General features: G+C 36.8%; 1 protein-coding gene across 3 annotated transcripts; it reads left to right on the top strand.

Annotated features, from left to right (window-relative positions):
- Positions 132-4,658, top strand: LOC104719008 (serine/threonine-protein kinase tricorner). 3 transcript variants are annotated; one of them, XM_010436838.2, is made up of 15 exons: positions 132-338; positions 586-663; positions 969-1,323; positions 1,413-1,587; positions 1,745-1,828; positions 1,906-2,147; positions 2,279-2,498; positions 2,638-2,717; positions 2,811-2,895; positions 3,047-3,178; positions 3,269-3,382; positions 3,539-3,586; positions 3,896-3,980; positions 4,087-4,143; positions 4,238-4,658. In XM_010436838.2, exons 3-15 carry the CDS (start codon positions 1,100-1,102, stop codon positions 4,348-4,350), a joined length of 1,659 nt encoding a protein of 552 aa, XP_010435140.1. In that variant the 5' UTR covers positions 132-338; positions 586-663; positions 969-1,099; the 3' UTR covers positions 4,351-4,658. The 3 variants fall into 3 exon arrangements, with proteins under 3 accessions (XP_010435140.1, XP_010435138.1, XP_010435141.1); XM_010436836.2 differs by lacking the exon at positions 586-663; XM_010436839.2 differs by lacking the exons at positions 586-663; positions 3,896-3,980; positions 4,087-4,143; positions 4,238-4,658 and having other exon boundaries at positions 133-338; positions 3,474-3,548.

The following is an 18,501-nucleotide window of genomic DNA, read 5'->3' on the forward strand; positions in this document are numbered from 1 at the left end:
ATAAAAGAACCAATTAACCAATAAATCCTTAATTTACGGTAAATCAACTTTAGAAACTAAAAAGAAAACTATTAATCAGTACTAGTTAATAGTTATAACCTCCCCCAAAGATTTTTTTACTATTAAATTTGCTCTCAAAGAAGAGAGAAGAGAAAACATAAAAAACAACTGAGAAGAAGAAGAAGAGTAGTTTCTGTTCCTGAATAGTCTCTTTTGCAATCGAAAGAAAGAGAGAGATTATTATAAAGATTCAAACTTTTTTTCATTCTTCTTACGATCTTCAAATTTGAAAACAAAAACAAGAGCAAGAATTGAGGAATCGAATCCCAAGAATCGAGGTCTTCTTCTTCTTAGTTCTCCTCTTTCTTTCCCTTTTTTTTTTTTTTTCTTTAATTTATTAATCTTTGTTTCTTCTTCTCTCACTACCACTAATTACGGGTCTCTGTCTTTGTGTCTGCGTTTTGTCTCACCATGTTCTTGTTCTTTTCAATTCCCTAATCTAACGCTTCTTCTTCTTCTCCTTTACAAAGCTTCTTCCTTTAGGATTGAGATCGAGCTTTTATTTTTTTCCTTTGTTGATTTTAGGAGGTGGTTTGGTGCATTCATTCTCGCTGACTCAAAACTAGGGTTTCTTGTTTGATTTCTTATTATCCCCCAATTTTGGTATGCATTTTGGCATTTCTTCTTCAGATCTATTAGAGGTTTCTCTTCTACTTTGAATTTGATCGTGAAATTGACTTACTGTCTATGGAGAATTCTGTCGTTTTAGATTCAGATATGTCTTTGATTTCTGGGTTTAAGGATTAGTGTGTGAGATAAAGTTTTCAGCTTTTAGGTTAGTTTGCGATACCAACTTCACTACCTTTGTTATGACTTTACAAAGCTGTTGGATTGGATCATTCTTATTACTTTCACACATTTTTCTGTTGGAGTCAGTGTTAACTAATATAAATGTCATCATGTTGCAGGTGTGAAAATCTAATCACTAGGTGCATGACATATGAAAACTGATAATACATAATTGGAGTGGGACTTGTGCTTTGCGCTTGTACATAACTAAATATCTAGTTTGGAAGGGGGAAGCTAAAGGGGGAGAGAAATGGAGACTGCCAAAGCTTGGCTGACTAAGTTAAAATCTAAAGACAAAGTGAAATCCTCTAAAAAGAAGGAGACCGCCACAAGTAATGTAAAGGAAGGACCCAAAACAGCTGGAGGTGATGAAGCACTTTCAAATGTAACCAAGGAGAAGGCTGCTGCTGCTAAACTGTATATTGAAAACCATTACAAAATGCAAATGCAGAGTCTGCAAGAAAGAAAGGAGCGGTATGGTTTCATTACATGCATCTTTTTGCGTAAAATAACTTCAATCCGTATCCTTAGCTCATCTCCTGGTAATTACATTTTTCATGCAGACGCAAAATGCTAGAAAAGAAATTAGCTGCTGCAGAAGTCTCTGAGGAAGAGCAGAACAACTTGCTAAAGGATTTGGAGATGAAGGAAACTGAATACATGCGCCGTCAGAGGCATAAAATGGGAGCTGATGACTTCGAGCCATTGACAATGATTGGGAAGGGTGCATTCGGAGAGGTACCATTGCTTCGTATCTTTTTATAGCTCAGATTTTCGTTTCACAGCCTTTAATTGGCATGTATCTACAGACATCATCTTGAAAGTTCTTATCGCATTTTTTGGACTGCAGCCTGTTAAGTATTTCATGCTAACTTTAATCTCTCTCTCTTTGCAGGTGAGGATATGTAGAGAGAAGGGAACAGGCAATGTTTATGCAATGAAGAAGCTCAAAAAATCTGAGATGCTTCGCAGAGGCCAGGTATCGAATCACCTCCAGCTGGCTTTCGACTGACATTAGTTTGGTTTGTTGATGTATTTTTGGAATATGGTTTTCAGGTGGAACATGTAAAAGCAGAGAGAAATCTACTTGCAGAAGTTGACAGCAATTGCATTGTCAAATTGTATTGTTCTTTTCAAGATGAAGAGTCCTTATATCTCATAATGGAGTATCTACCTGGTGGGGACATGATGACTTTACTTATGAGGAAAGACACCCTTACTGAAGATGAGGCCAGGTTTTATATTGGGGAAACTGTCCTGGCTATTGAGTCTATTCATAAGCACAACTATATCCACAGGTCAGTGAAGCAGGATAGTTGTAGCTCCTTTTGTTAATTGTCATTGGCTGTTAGGTCCATTCATGTGATTTATTTGTAGCTCACTTTGTTATTTTGTTGTTAACGTCATTTTTTTCTCCAATGTGATACAGAGATATCAAGCCTGATAATCTGCTGCTTGACAAAGACGGCCACATGAAATTGTCAGATTTTGGATTATGTAAACCATTAGACTGTAGTAATCTTCAGGAGAAAGACTTCACAGTTGCTAGAAACGTTAGTGGGGCTTTACAAAGTGATGGTCGCCCTGTGGCGACAAGACGTACCCAACAAGAGCAACTACTAAACTGGCAGAGAAATAGAAGGATGCTTGTAAGTTTCACTTATCTATCATTTTTATTTTATTTAGAGATGTCCAAACAATTCAGTGTGTTTCGCTCACTGAAAAGATGTTCGCTCCATTGATATAGACATCTCTGTCAGATATAATTTATTAGGTTATTGCTTTCAGGCTTATTCCACAGTTGGAACTCCGGACTATATTGCCCCAGAAGTTCTGCTGAAAAAAGGATATGGAATGGAATGTGATTGGTAGGTGAAGCCAACCTATTCGGATTTGTTTTCTTCGGTTGCTTTGGTGCAAATAATTAATATGGATGAATAATATTGAGAGCATTTTTATAGGTGGTCTCTTGGCGCCATCATGTATGAAATGCTTGTGGGGTTTCCGCCATTTTATTCAGATGATCCAATGACAACTTGTAGGAAGGTAAGATCCTTTGCTCTGTGTACCTTTCATTTATTGGAGGCACACTGGTGATATCAACTCTTACGTTCATTTTAGTCTTTCTGTATCTCTTTGGTAATTCTATTTCTAATGTGGAAATTTACCTTTTCTCAATATGTTCACCCTTATGCAGATAGTAAATTGGAGAAATTACTTGAAATTCCCAGATGAGGTTAGACTATCAGTAGAAGCCAAGGATCTTATTTGTAGGCTTTTATGCAATGTTGAGCTAAGGCTTGGAACAAAAGGAGCAGATGAAATTAAGGTGTTGTGTGCTTTGTTCAACTTTGAATTTCCAACCTTATCTAAGATTATTGTGAGAAATCCTAATAAAAGTTTGACTGGTTTCTTTCAGAATCACCCTTGGTTCAGAGGTACAGAATGGGGAAAATTGTACCAAATGAAAGCTGCCTTTATTCCCCAAGTCAATGATGAGTTGGACACCCAAAATTTTGAGAAATTTGAAGAGGTAATACATTGGTATAGCTATTGAAACATTGGTGCAATATTTGCCACCAATGATGTGTCATGATGTATATACTGAAATATTGGTGCCACAGATGATTTGTATGCTCCTGATAAGGAATAATGTATAATACTCTTCTTTTGATTCCTTCCGGAACAGGCTGACAAGCAAGTTCCAAAGTCAGCAAGGTCAGGTCCATGGAGAAAGGTACAGCATAACCCCTGACTTTTTGGCATCATGTACCATCAGATTTAACCAGCTTATCTAGTTTTTTTATCTAGTAGATGAGTAACAATACTTCAAAATTTGTCTATAAGTGGATTCCTCGAAATATATTGTATTGTGGTAATATTATAGACATAGCTTAAAAGATTACATGCAACAAAGAGCTCAGATAAATAATAATCTGTCATTAGAATGTGTGTCATGAACCATAAGGAAGCCTCTGAAGTTATATTTTGTGTTGTTGTCTTGGGCTTTCATAACATGAGTTTGGCTTTCTTTTTTCTTCTCCAGATGCTCTCATCCAAGGACATTAACTTCGTTGGTTATACTTACAAGAACGTAGAAATCGTAAATGATGACCAATTACCAGGGATAGGTATTCACTTAACCCCCTTCCTTTGTTGAAGAAGAATACATAACTAGATTGCCTTGTGATTAATATGGCTTGTCTGCTGCATTTGTAATCTGTTTTAATTGTGCAGCTGAGATAAAGAAGAAGAGCAACAAGCCAAAGCGGCCATCGATTAAATCCCTCTTTGGTAAATCATCTGTTTGGATGCTATATATAAAATCAAGATGATTACGATCCATTTTTGAATCTCTCTAACCAAATTATGGAATATAAATGAACAGAAGATGAAGCATCTGGTGGGACAACAACAAACCAAGGAAGCTTCTTGAATCTATTACCAACGCAGATTGAAGATCCAGAGAAAGAAGGTAGTAAATCAAGCTCATCCGGGTGATTTCATTTGACACAATTGCACAGCCTGAACCAGAAGACTCTTCTTATATAACTTGTGTGTTGTTTAATTTCGTTGAAAGCCTTTTGTTTGCTCCGAAAGACTGTTAAAAGTTTGAGTTAGCAAATGGGAATTTCAACAAAAGTACAGTCTCTCCACGGAAGCGAAGGCTCTCCCCTGGGGAGAATGATTGATTTGTTTAATTGTTTCAACATAGAAAAAAAGTGAAGTAAATATTCTTTTCGGAATTGGCTTTGTTTAATTATTTTCACGGGGAGAAGTCTTGTTGTCTCTCTTCCTACCTTCGCTCATTTTTGGATTATATTTAGTTATGTAATTTAAAGGTTATGAAAAGCATGTTTTCTTATTAATAATGTTCGAAAATACTAACCGGACGTTGAGGTGCTGCCAAACGCATTTGTCTGCATCTATGTCTTCCTTAAGTAAACTCCAACAGGGGAGTGGGTGACAATATTGTTGGCTTAATGGTGCCTCAGGGAGATGACGAAACAGATGAAGTAGAATATGAAGAACCACCCTAAAGACTTGTCACGTATGGTTAATTGAGCCTGTGACCTTCTGCATCATGTAGAGAGGGTTGTTTGTGAACCAAACTCAATTTTGCAACTTGTTTAACCTGCTGCTGCAAACCCGATGCCTTTTCATCCATCTAAAGCAGGTTCTTCTTCCTTTAAGCCTTCAAATCCATTGATCTTCAATCTCCATATCAAGATTAAATCATTGTTTCCACCTTGATTCTAGCTTGAATGACTTGGTTTGAGTTGTTCATAATCCTTGTTAGAACACCTTTAATCTCAGCTCTATACATCGCCAATGGTTTAAACATACCCAATCTTCAAGTGGGACATTATTGAATGCCCCACAATGGTTAGAAGAAGTGGGACTAATCACTTACTTGAACTTGTGTAATTTAGAAGAATAACTTGAGGCACCCTATCTTGGGTTGAGGCAACTTGTGTATGCACACACACATAAGTCCCACAATGGTTAGAATGGGTTGAGGCAAACTTGAATTCGAAACCAACCTGCATAAGTCTCACTTATACAAACCAAACACATTGGTCAATTCAACACCTTAAACTAATTGAATGTAACACCAGAAAAGAAATCTATACTAAATAAAAGTAAAAGTTATAAGATTCTAAAGCTGTCCACCTAGAATTTAAAACAACCAATAGTGATTAGACATGTCACTAATTAACATTTTTAAAAATTTCCAGAATTTTGTATATTCAGATTTTTTTAAATAACCAATCCGGATCAGACAACTCAATATTTAATATTTTTGAAATTATGTTAAATTTCTATATTAAAATACTTATAAATAAGTGTATTTACAACATCCCACATCGGTTAAAATTTTTTTAGACAATGGCTGAGAACCACCATAAATAAGACTAATATGCTTCCAACTACGAATGACCAGGAAGCTTGATTTATCAGGCGTCCAAATCTAAAAAATTTAAAAGTTTTAAATATTCTAATTATTGAAACTTTTAAAAAGTTCAAATATTATAAATATTTAAACTTTGTAATTTGCAATTTTGTAGTATTAAGGATTTTGGTTTGAAAAGTTTCAATACGTGTGGATCTAAAACCGAGTAAGTATACAGATGACAGTATCAATAACTGGGTGCATGTAGTGACTAAGCTGGTCCGTAAAATTGCACAAATTTTACGAGATAAGAGGCAATGATTTTGGTATTAGAGTTTGATAGGTTAACAAGTTGTGTGGTAGTCTAAAAAAAGGTTTTAAATGATTATTCAGTGGAAGAATGTGAGTAAGCTGATGAGAAAGAGGAAGAAGAAATAGTATAATGAAGAACCGGTCAGTAAAAGTAACGATGACATTTATCATGAAAAATTGACAATAAAAATGATGAGAAAGATATGAAGAATAAGAAAACAATGAAAAATAAATCACAAAGACATAGTGAAAAATAAATCACAAAGACATAGATGGTGGTGGTCAATTTAATATGAGAAAACAAGATTAATTCATGATTATAAAAATGTTTTGTTTGTCTGATGGTCAAAGAAACTGTTTAGGATATGCTAGGTCACCAGTTCGATCCGCCTCGCCTGAACATCCAATTAATTTCATGATTCTTTTGATCAGATTTGAATTTTTAACACAAGTGACTTTTATATTTTTTAAATGTAAAATTTTCACCAATCAATTGTAATTTAAAATTTTATATAAGCTAATATTTCATAACTGTCATCAATCATATATAACTAGATAAGGACCCGCTCGATGTGCGGATTTAAAGTTTTGTAAATAAAAGAAAATTTAATAAAAATATATTAAACTTTATTATACATTATTTAATTTTTTTTTTGCTATAATACACTGATTTATATCCATATAAAAATCTTTTATGTATTTTACCATTAAAAGTGTATTTTTACACCTACATATATTGTATGTTACAAATTTATTATTTACCACCACCTAGAAAATGTCTATATGAACAAATTAAGCCAACTATTCTATGTATCTTTGCTTTCACTTTTGCATAGTTTCTTTAATCACTAAAATTGTTGGCTTAAAAAACATTTTGAATAAAAAATAAATTACATCATAACAGTGTATGACTAACCATAGAGAGAACCTGGGAGATAACCTTGCGTCCAACCTCCTCCACCATAGAGAGAATCTCGGCTCTGCCCTCTTCCTGTGTAGAGAAAACATGTTCACGTCTTTTAGCTATCTCAAAGTGGCTTGCTCTAGCAACCAATGAAACTAAAGATCCTTAACCAACGTCACAAAGTCTTTTGATAGTAACTAATGTTAAATTTCCTAATGTATTCATGAAAGTTTATTTGACACACCATGATGTAGCCTCTATCTTCAAGCTTCTATAGATCAATCAATAACGATTTATGTTTTTCAAATCTATTTGTGTTTGTTGTACGCTTGTGTTTGATTAGCCTATTTTATCCAACCATTAGGTTGATGACCTTCTCCTCTTTATCTCCTTTTTGAGATTGAACGAATAGTAACAATTATGTTTGCACAAAATAAAAGTCTATGACCAACCAATCAAGGTTGAGAAATTAGAAGAAAATTAATTTGACATAATTAATGAAATAATAGAAAATTATAAGCACGATAATATATGAATTTCAAATAATTCAAAGATGAAAATATAAATTAAATAAAACAATCTAAAACTACTACAATAAATTTTAAAATACAGTATTAGAAAAAGAAGATGCATATATTAATCTTCCACTTTTTTGGGGTCAACATATTAATCTTACCTATTCCAAACTGAAAAAGTAGAAAGTAGGAGTATATTTTGGTTTAAAAAAACATGGAAAATTTGTCTTCCCATTAAAAAAGTTTGACCAATAGAACAAAGTTGAAAGCAATATTTTTGAATAAATTATTTTATTAGATGAACAATATGAGACGATCTATGTTTATATAGAAGTGAGTATTTACAGTTTTTAGAATTAATAATTTTCTTTATACTTTCCTTAATTCCTTTTCTATTTTATGAGAACAATGAGCTCATTGTTTTTAAATTTTTTTTTTTTTGCTTCTCACTTTCTTGCATAAGAACGCTTTCTGTTTTATTGATCTAGTGTTATATAATCTTTGTTGTTACCTTGCACTTGTGTATTCATTTTTTTATGCTACCCATCCTGCAAATTAATAGAAATAATAATAACACCGTGAGAAATTTGTTAATCTCAAAGACCTTAGTTATTATGCATAAGAAACTTTGTTAATATTTCAAAGTCAAAGATTGCGTAGTACGCATAATAAAATTGAGAAACGAAACAAAATTCAAAGAAGCGACGACGAAAACACATGGTAATATCTAGAAATCTTTTTATATAGTTGCTTCGATTAGACAACAAACAAATTGCGTTCGAGACTTTTTCAAGAACAATGATGTATCAAACAAAAGGTTAATAAAAAACAAAGAAGAAAATTTTATCAAAAAAACAATGCTAGTCAAAATTATTTTCTTTGGTGAAAAATATGTCATCATCTATTTGCTTATATAGAGGGGTGTATTTACAATCATTTTCCTTTTAGGATTAACAATTTTTTTTAATATAATAAGATTACAATTATCTTATGCATAGTTTTACCAAGCTTGAAAGATATATGATTTCTGATCGTTAAAATTGACACGTGTCACGATCTGATGAGTTACTAACTAATTTTGATCTCTGATCGTTAATACTAACACGTGTCATGATCTGATGAATTACAAACTCTGAGAATCAAGTTTTATATAATAATTTTTTTACCAAAATATATCATGTTCAAAACCTAGTAACAATAATAAAAATTACACAACAAATAAAATTGACTCTGGTTTGGTAATGAATGGGAAAGGAATATAATATCTCCCTTGGGTAATGCACAATCTAATCTCTTTCTGGTTATGGGTTACGGTTTTTTTGGGTTACACGGTTTCGGTTCAGTTTCTTTTTTTCCAATTATGGTGAAATTAGGATTTGGATAGAACTTGATTTCGGTTCGGTTTTGGACCTTATGATCCCCAAAAAAAGAAAACATTTCAACTTAGAGCTGCCTCTTATCTTTAATGGATAAAGTCACAAAGAGGTAGTCAGGTTAGATTAGTGCGTGATTCAGAACGTGAAAACGAAACATTATGTGTACTTACCACTCTCACATTTAATTATGTCTCGACGTCGTCGTCATATTTCCACATCCGATCCGACAGAGTATTTTAGTTTAAATCTTTACAAGATGAAAAATTGATATTATATATATAGATTAGGATAACTTCATATTGTTGTAATCTATATAATGTATAGGTATAGTTCATATCCCTAAAGTTTAGGATCTATCTTGTATAAATACTCTTGTACATCTATCAATAATACACGCATTCTTCCGTTCATAACATGGTATCAAGACTAATGAAACATGGTTTACTCTATGGTTCTTATGCAATGAATGTACGATAACATACAAACATAAGCAGTTATGATCAGATCGTATGAAAGTGGTTTCAGTTCTCTTATGATGATGTTGCAGTATAAGAGATGTCAATCCATAAAGGGTGATTATGCAAGCACTTAATATGTGAACAGTGATTCAAGTTAAGCCAGATATGATTATGTTTTGATTACTAACAACCTAATGACAATAATGAAAATGCAGAATGTAAACTACTTAGATCAGAGACTAATTGCAAGATAAACAAAGATAAACTAAGCAGAAACTATACTAAACAGAAGCAATAACTAGACAAATGTAATGAAACAAAACTACAAAGATGCAGAACATAAGGAGAATGTAAACTAAATGAAACAAGAATGAAACAGAAAGTAAACTAAGCAACCCAGATGGTGCTCGATCAAGCACACGACCGTGTGTGTGGTCGAGTGGCTAGGTCTAGTGGCTTAATACGAAGAACATAGTCAATTTTTAACAACTTAAACAGATTAAAAAGCAATGCAACAAGACAATATGCAATAACAGACAATCAATAAACAAAATAGGCTCCTAGAGATGGATTCATGGGCTGGTCTTCAAGCTATGGCTATCTAAACTGATCAACAAACCTCAATCAACATGAGCTATCTCTAGAAATTGATCTCAAAGAGTTACTAATCCACTTTCATGACAGAAGTAATCAAGTTTAGACACTCTTAGACCTAGTTCTCACTAGCTGAGACATGAAAAAACAGGCTTTAAAGATCTAGATCATTATTTGTCAAAAACTACCCTAGACAACTAATCTCTTAGGCTAGGCACAATAATCTCCAGTATTAGCTTTATCTAACAACCTAAACATTGGTGTGATGCAATGAAGCTTAAAATCTGTTCTTAACTTCTCAGTCTAAGAACATCTTAGAGGACACCTAATCTGGAAGAGAGCTATGAACAAACAAGCTTGATCAGCCTTAATAACCATAACTCTAAACCAGCCTAATCCATCTCTAGAAAGCTATCTCACTACTCAGATGAACAAAACATGATGCTGATGAACTCAAACCCCAAAAATGATGAAACTAACTTGACTAGAAAGATAAGAGAGAGATCTTGAATTTAATACAAAGTATCAAACTCAGATTCTCAACACACAGAAAGTTATGAAGATTACAAACTAAGAACATTCTGGAAAAAGCAAGAACAAAAGTAGACAATGATGCAGAAAAATAAATAAAACCCAAAAAGGGTAAAAACTAGGTTTGAGGTGGCACTACTTGTGGGTGGCCATAGAGTACAAGAGGTATTTATAGGATGGGAAGGAAGCTCTAAATTAGCTAACAAGTAAAACACTTAGGCGGCTGGGAGTGCTCGACCATGTGCTCGGTCGAGTGCATGGTCGAGTGCCTTCTTCTTCTGTTTCTCCACTGATCGAGTCCATCTCCTCACATGGTCGAATATCTGGTCGAGTGGCCTCTGAACCTTGGTTTCCTTCTTTTCCAGCCTTTGTCTGCTTCACTTGTTGCACTCTATTCCTCTTCAGCTCATTTCCAAGCTTCTTGGGGTCAAATCACCTGTTTATACATGAAACAATGCAAATCCTACTCTAATGCATAAACAGAACTTAAACTACATAATAATGACAAAACTTGCTAGTAAACTATGCAAAAGATGTAAATAAACTATGGGGAAACATGGTAAAATATATCCATATCAACTCCCTCAAACTTAGTCTTTGCTTGCCCTTAAGCAAATAAACAAGACATAAGTAGGTAGAGAGGTTTGAAAGTGGGATCTCAGAACCTAAAACCTTTTAATAGACTAGCTAGAATCAATGTCCAAGTTATTAATACTATGATGCAAGGTGAATGAGCTATACATAAAGATTTTAGACAAGCCTTTCACAACTTTAACTGATTCAAGCCTTAGATATCCGCATGCATTCAGATCAATCATTTCCTTTAACATTCATTAAACAAGAACATGAATCAGATTATACAATGTTTAAACTCATTTGGCTTGGTAATAAAGGTTTAGAGACAAAGATGGTCTCTCTTTAGAGTGGGGCTTTGATAACAGGATTTTCACCTAAGGTATCAATTCCCTATGTAGTTGTAGTACAAAGGGTTCAATCCAAATGGTTGTTATGCTAGCAGATAAGATGTGATCAGAAGCAAGCAAGTCAAGCCAAGCAATAGTTGGGGTTTAAACTAACTATCCTAAATTAATCAAAAGAAGATAAAATAAGCAAGAACCACACGACCTAAGCACTCAATGCAAGCATTCGAGTACAAGATCGGGTGGATAAATCGGGTCAAGAAGTCAAGTATGAACAGCTCGAAGGTGTACACGAAGCTGGTGATCGAGTACTAGTTCGAGTAAGGGATCAAGTTATAGAATAAAGTTAAACAATTAAGACAAGAAAGCTCCTAAGGATGGGGTAATCAACTCATAAGTGTTCCTGACTAGTATGGATGTCCTACATGCCTCAAGAAAATATTCCCTAGACAATGAATCTCTAAAATCTTGTTAAAACACTTTCGTGATAGAAACAATCAACCTTGGCCACTCCCCTACCCAACTCTCGTTGGAGAAACATGACCAAGCAGGCATTACAAACCGATTCATTATTGTCAATAAACTCCTTACACATCTAATCTCTTAGGCTAAGTGAGTAAATCTCTAACATTGATTGATTCAAGCATTTCAACAACATCTCTCGATGGCAAAACACCCTAGATCTAAACTCAACCTCTCGGTCTGAAAATAGCATTAAGAACACCAATCTAGAAGGGAATTTATATAGCATAAACAATCAAGCTAAGACATCCTAACCGATCAAGAACACATATTTGTCTATCCCATCCCTAGAAACCTTGTTTCACTACTCAGATCTCATTGTAGAAAACAGAAGAACACAAATAAACGAAAATTGCATTGTCTTGAAAATAAGATAAAAATAAAAGAGTAACGAGTCGATGTCTAACAGAATAGCAAAAGAAATTAAAAACAAATCCTAACAAAGTGGAAAAAGAGTTTGAATCGCTCAGTCTCTCGCTCTCTGTTCTGAGTGTCTGCGGCGTGCTTGGGCGAAAGAAAGAAGAGGGGGGGGTTATATATGGAAACCCTTTTAACCTAGCTGTCCAGTCCTGCCCGAGGGTCTGCTCGATGCGGTGCACGAGGATGTGGTCGGGTTGTTCTTCGGGTAGGTCTTCGGGTTGTTCTTCCTGCTCTTGGATCCTCTTCGATCGGGTTGAGGTTCAGACTGTTCTTCCTGCTCAATAGCTCCTTCGGGTACATGCTCAGATTTGACCTTGTTTTCCCCATTTTAGGCTCTAAAGCACTTGTTTTCATCCAAAATGCACAAATGCAAGAATGCAATACCCTAAATGGCCTAAATGCAAATTCCTACAGTTAATGACCTAAAAATACTAAAGTTAGGGTATATATAATGCAAAATATAGACAAAAAAGGGTGTCTAAAACNGAATTTATATAGCATAAACAATCAAGCTAAGACATCCTAACCGATCAAGAACACATATTTGTCTATCCCATCCCTAGAAACCTTGTTTCACTACTCAGATCTCATTGTAGAAAACAGAAGAACACAAATAAACGAAAATTGCATTGTCTTGAAAATAAGATAAAAATAAAAGAGTAACGAGTCGATGTCTAACAGAATAGCAAAAGAAATTAAAAACAAATCCTAACAAAGTGGAAAAAGAGTTTGAATCGCTCAGTCTCTCGCTCTCTGTTCTGAGTGTCTGCGGCGTGCTTGGGCGAAAGAAAGAAGAGGGGGGGGTTATATATGGAAACCCTTTTAACCTAGCTGTCCAGTCCTGCCCGAGGGTCTGCTCGATGCGGTGCACGAGGATGTGGTCGGGTTGTTCTTCGGGTAGGTCTTCGGGTTGTTCTTCCTGCTCTTGGATCCTCTTCGATCGGGTTGAGGTTCAGACTGTTCTTCCTGCTCAATAGCTCCTTCGGGTACATGCTCAGATTTGACCTTGTTTTCCCCATTTTAGGCTCTAAAGCACTTGTTTTCATCCAAAATGCACAAATGCAAGAATGCAATACCCTAAATGGCCTAAATGCAAATTCCTACAGTTAATGACCTAAAAATACTAAAGTTAGGGTATATATAATGCAAAATATAGACAAAAAAGGGTGTCTAAAACATGTAAATTAGAGAGTTATCACACCCCCAAACTTAAATCTTGCTAGTACTCTAGCAAGGAAGTAGGAGGATGAGGGTTAAAAATGGGGACTCATAAGCTTTTTGTGCTAAGCGAAGGATTCAAGCCATAGTCCTTAAAGATAGTTTAATGGTGCTAAGATCAATCAACATACTTACAAATTTTGTTTTTTTATGCTTATCACCATGCATCGATCTAGTTCAACCTCCAACTAAAAGTAAAGACTTGCAATTCCAAAGGACATCTCTTTCACATTCATTAAAGTGTTTGGCGAATTCTTGCAAATGGGAAGTGAATCAAGTTCAATCGGATTCAAGGGTAAGGCTTTTTGTTAGGTAGGTTTCAAACAATTTCTTTGGGTGACTTACTCTCAAAAGAATGAATGCTAGACAGTTGTGAAAACTATCTAAGATGGAGAACAATTAGGGCATACAAAACTTAACTCTTGATAATCTACCATTTTCTCATTCACTTTCTTTATGCCCAACACCCTAGAGTAAAACTACCCATAACCTTGATTTTAACTCTTTTTTTTTTACAATCCTTAAGGTTGAAAATTTAAACATCTAGCTCTTTTTTTTCTTTTTCTTTCTTTGCTAAACTCTTAATAATATTCCGATAATTTTTTTTTCTTCTTTTTCTAGGAGACTATAACAAGATCTTTCTCTTTTTTTTTTTACTCAGAGACTTAGAGCTAATTAAACCAAACCTTAGGGAGTTTTCTTTTTTAATTTTTTAATTTTTTAATTTATTTTTTCTCAACCCAACCCCAAATAATCATGCTAACCACCTATGTTTCAAAACCGATTCTATTAGCTAGTCCAAATGATTCTAAACTTAGCTAAAACAAGAGCCAGTTCTTTGTCGTTCTCAATAATCTCAAGGTTTCACAACCTATAGCACAATGAAGAGGCCTCACTCAACAATTCACAACATGGTTTGAAGGAAAGGTTTGGGTTCAAGCGTAGGGAAAAACAAGTCGAGTTAAATGAAAAGATTGGCAAAAATGGAGTGTTAACCCGAATTTAGAGTTACCATGAGCAAGCATTCAAATTCCATAAGCAAGATAATTTAAGTTCAGGTTAAGTCCAATAATATAGAGATGATGCAATGTTCAAGCAAGTGGAGGAAGCTTTCAAAAGACACAAGGTTTTAAACAAATATTTTTTTTTCATTTTTTTTCAAAGATTGATCTAGCAACAATGAACTGTGATTAAGGGCTATAACTTCAATCCTAAGGTTTGACTTTAAACAAGGTGGTTTTAATCATTGTCCCCTAAAATGCATATGCAACAATCCTATATGAAGCAGTCTAGACTCAATCCTAGTAATGTAAATGCAACTACATGAACACTTTTTTTAAAATAATTTTTCAAATTTTTCAATTTTTTTTTGGGTTTTTTTCTGCAAATAGATGCAGACTCAAATGAATAAAACTAGCGTGCCAAAATTTGAAATAAGAAAATAAGAAAATAAGAAAATAAAACACAATGTTATATACATTCTCAGACCCTCTCCCAAACTTAAATTACACAGTCCTCTATGTAGATAAAAGTCTGAAAAAGAAGTCTGAGAATCACACAAAATGAAACAAAATAAAATGCAATGGTATAAACAATGGTTTGGATGAAAGCGGTACCTCATGGGTTGGTGAAGAAGGAGGTTGTGGCAGCCTCCATGCTCGCCAACGTGTACCCAGGATCGTCACCAGCTTCAGTAGGCGCCGAGATTCGCTCATCAGAGAGCTCGGTTATGTGCACAGACAATTTGCTCAGACCAGCATCCGAGAGGTTGATCGGGTAAGGCATCGCGTAGCTCATCGGGTAGGGCATCGGGTAGTACGACGGGTATAGTAGGAGAGGTCCAGAATGGTCACCCGTGTAGCTGCTCGCAGGGTGCATCGAGTACGGCATCAGATATGGCATCTGATAGGTCGGAGGGAAAGGACCTGAGTGGTCACCCGAATGGGTGCTCGATGATAGGCATCTGAGAGGCTTCTACGCGATCTTTTGGGTCTTGTGACACCCTCCTCTGCTTGGGGCTCGTAGGATGACGCTCTGTAAGGCTCTGGAGGTACTAATCCTCGGATTCCTCCTAGTGGTCCGCTCCTCCCCATCCATGTGGGTGTGCTGAAGTGGGAGCTGAGGCACAGCTTGCCTTGTCTTGCAACTCCCTGATCTGTCCTCCCATCACCTTCACTGTGCCGGTAAGGTTCCTCACTCTCCTAGCTAGGAATTTGTTCATCCTCTACAACCATCCGATCCTCTTGTGAGCTTCTCTCACCCCAACTGGTTGCTTTTGAGAGCAAACATACTCCTCAAAATCATAGTCCTCTGAGTTGTCACTCTGTCCTTGCCCTGTTGGCTCTCACTCTTCAGCTTCGGACTCCCCCTCAGGGTTGTACAACTCCTCCAATGGTGGCATGAAGTCTATGTTCTCCCCTAGCTGGATTTTGGTGCACACGACGTTGGGCATAATCATTTGAGTGGCTCCGACTGCTGGATGAACGAACTTGAAGAGCAATCTATCATTTGGCCTTTCATAAGCCAAGAATCTCGCCAATGTGAGGTAGTCGATGTCCAGCCATCTCGGCTCATGTACCACTCCCTTCAGTGGCACATCGCAAGCTACCAAAATTGGTGTGATCAAACCTCCTTTGGATATCTCTCCATATCCTTCCCTTCTCTTGGTTTTCATTGCCCAAGATTTCAGATACAAGAACTGATCGAGCAAGACAAAGACCAAACTTGTATCCGCAACATCTCCTACTAGCGGTCTACCTTTCCTAGCATTATCTAATACTCCACCCAAGGCAATGTCTAGAAGTTGGAGCTCATGATCATTCACATTCCCGGTTTCCTTCATAGCATATAGAGTGCGGGCTATGGACTTGTGAAAATACCTCAAAACAAGGCTCCTTATTTGAGCATATTTGGAGCTTCTAGACTTGTAGGGAAGCTTATCTCCTATTGTCAGCCATAGGGATTTCATCTCCTCCTTGCTCACTTCCATGTCTTCTCCACTCCCAGCCTTGAAACCATAAAGCTCCTCCATCTCCTTGAAGGTAAGTCGGTATTCCTTGTTGCGCACGGAGAAAGTGATGAACCTGATCCCCCCATCGGGTAGTAGGGTCGGGTGGTCTTCAAAGTAGTGTAACCGCAGCGTGAAAAGGAAGTGAACCATCTCCTCCTCAGAGGCTTCGAGGTTGGCTCGAATCATCTGTCCCAGGTGGCACATGTTGAAGAGAAACTCGACGTCTCTAGCGATGCCCAACTGCTTCATTATTTCACGGTAGGGGTAGCGGGTACCAACGAAGCTCATCTTGCGGAGGACCTTGAAGAGCTTGGCCGGAGTCTCCACCTCTCATTGCTTCGGCCTCCTAAAATGCCAACCGGGTGCGTTCTCTCTGCTCCTCTTCGCGGTCATGACTCTCACCCCCCGTGTCTCGATCTTCCTCTTCCGCCGCCCTCTCAACTACTTCATCAACCTTTTTAGAGGCTGGTCTCTTCCCTCTTGTAACTGCGGCTCTGCTCCATCAGGGTTGATGGTTGTCCTCCATCAGCATCTGAATCAACCTCCATAGGGTCTATGACAATTCACTCGGACGTAGACAGGTCCCTACGTCGAGGAGATATGCGGACAGCACTCGCCACCGGGCTTGGTGAGCAAACTCGGGGGTCTGCACGATCGGTTCCTCGAGCACCTGCTCGGGTGACGGATCGGGTTGAGCATCGGGTTGGGGATGTGAAACGTCCAGCAAACGGTGGGGAATGCGGAACGTTTCCTCCTCCTCGGGAATCGCGAGCATCGACCCCTTCACCTCCGGTTCCAGCAGCGGCGGAGGTTGATCTTGTCTTCTTCTTCTGGTATGTCTTCATCTTGGGAGATATTGTTGAATCCTTGAAAGTAAAAACAGAGACTAAGCCGAGATTAGTAGGGTTAGTCCACCAAGATTGAAAAACTCGATTTCTAGGGAGAAAGAAGAAGTTTGGAAGACAAAGAGTTTTAGGGTTTAGAGAAAACTTATTGAATTGTGGAGTTGAGATTCCTTAAATAGAGAGGATTGGCTACTTGGGCTTCACCGAGAGTGGGCTAGGGTTTTGTGGAATTCGGACTCCACTCACCATCCGAGTGGGAACACGATCATGCGCGTCGGGTACGGATTCGGGTTGAGCCTCGGGTTCCCCAAAATTTCCTTTTTCCTTTTTTTCTCTCCTTTTTTTTTTTTAGAATATATGTAAACGTATATAGACTTATAGAAATATATTATTGTAAAAAAAATCTAAAATAAGACAAAATAAATAAAATGAAAAGAAAATAAAGGATACCTTTGGGACTTCCTCCTAAGTGAGCTTGTTTCAAGTCACTTAGCTTGACTCTTCATGCTCTTCAAGCAAGGGTTTTAGGAGGGAGAGGTTTTGGAACCCTCTCCACCGAAACAGACTGGTTCAACCGATTTTTCTGGCCTTGTCCTGGTTCCACAACAAATGTAATATTAGCTTGATGCTTGATTCCTCTTGGTTTGGCCTGGGTGGAGAAAACTTGACCATCAATGGTTGGATTTTTAATTCCCTTCTTGATGCCAAATTCCATTTTGAATTGCTCTCCATGCTCAATTATAATCTTCCCTTGCTTCACATCTATTACTGCTCCTACTGTTGCCAAGAATGGTGTTCCTAGGATCAATGGATCTTATGGTTCCTTATCCATATCAAGGATCATGAAATCAGTAGGAACTTCCACTCTTCCAATCCTGAGAGGTAAATTTTCCAGGATACCGATGGGGTGTCTGATTGTTCTATCAGCTAGAACCAAATACAAACTACTCGGTTTAGAACTGCTGAAACCCATCTTGTTGGCAACTAAAAGTGGCATGATGCTGACTGAAGCTCCCAAATCGCACAAGTAGTTGTTGAAAATCCTAAGACCTGCAGATCAATTGGTGACAGCTTGTACTGTGGGAAGTTTGTTAAAGGGTGGGGACCAGGGTTCGAGGAACTCCTGGCGCACC

This window comes from Camelina sativa, chromosome 10 (assembly GCF_000633955.1).
Source record: "Camelina sativa cultivar DH55 chromosome 10, Cs, whole genome shotgun sequence".
NCBI lineage: Eukaryota > Viridiplantae > Streptophyta > Magnoliopsida > Brassicales > Brassicaceae > Camelina > Camelina sativa.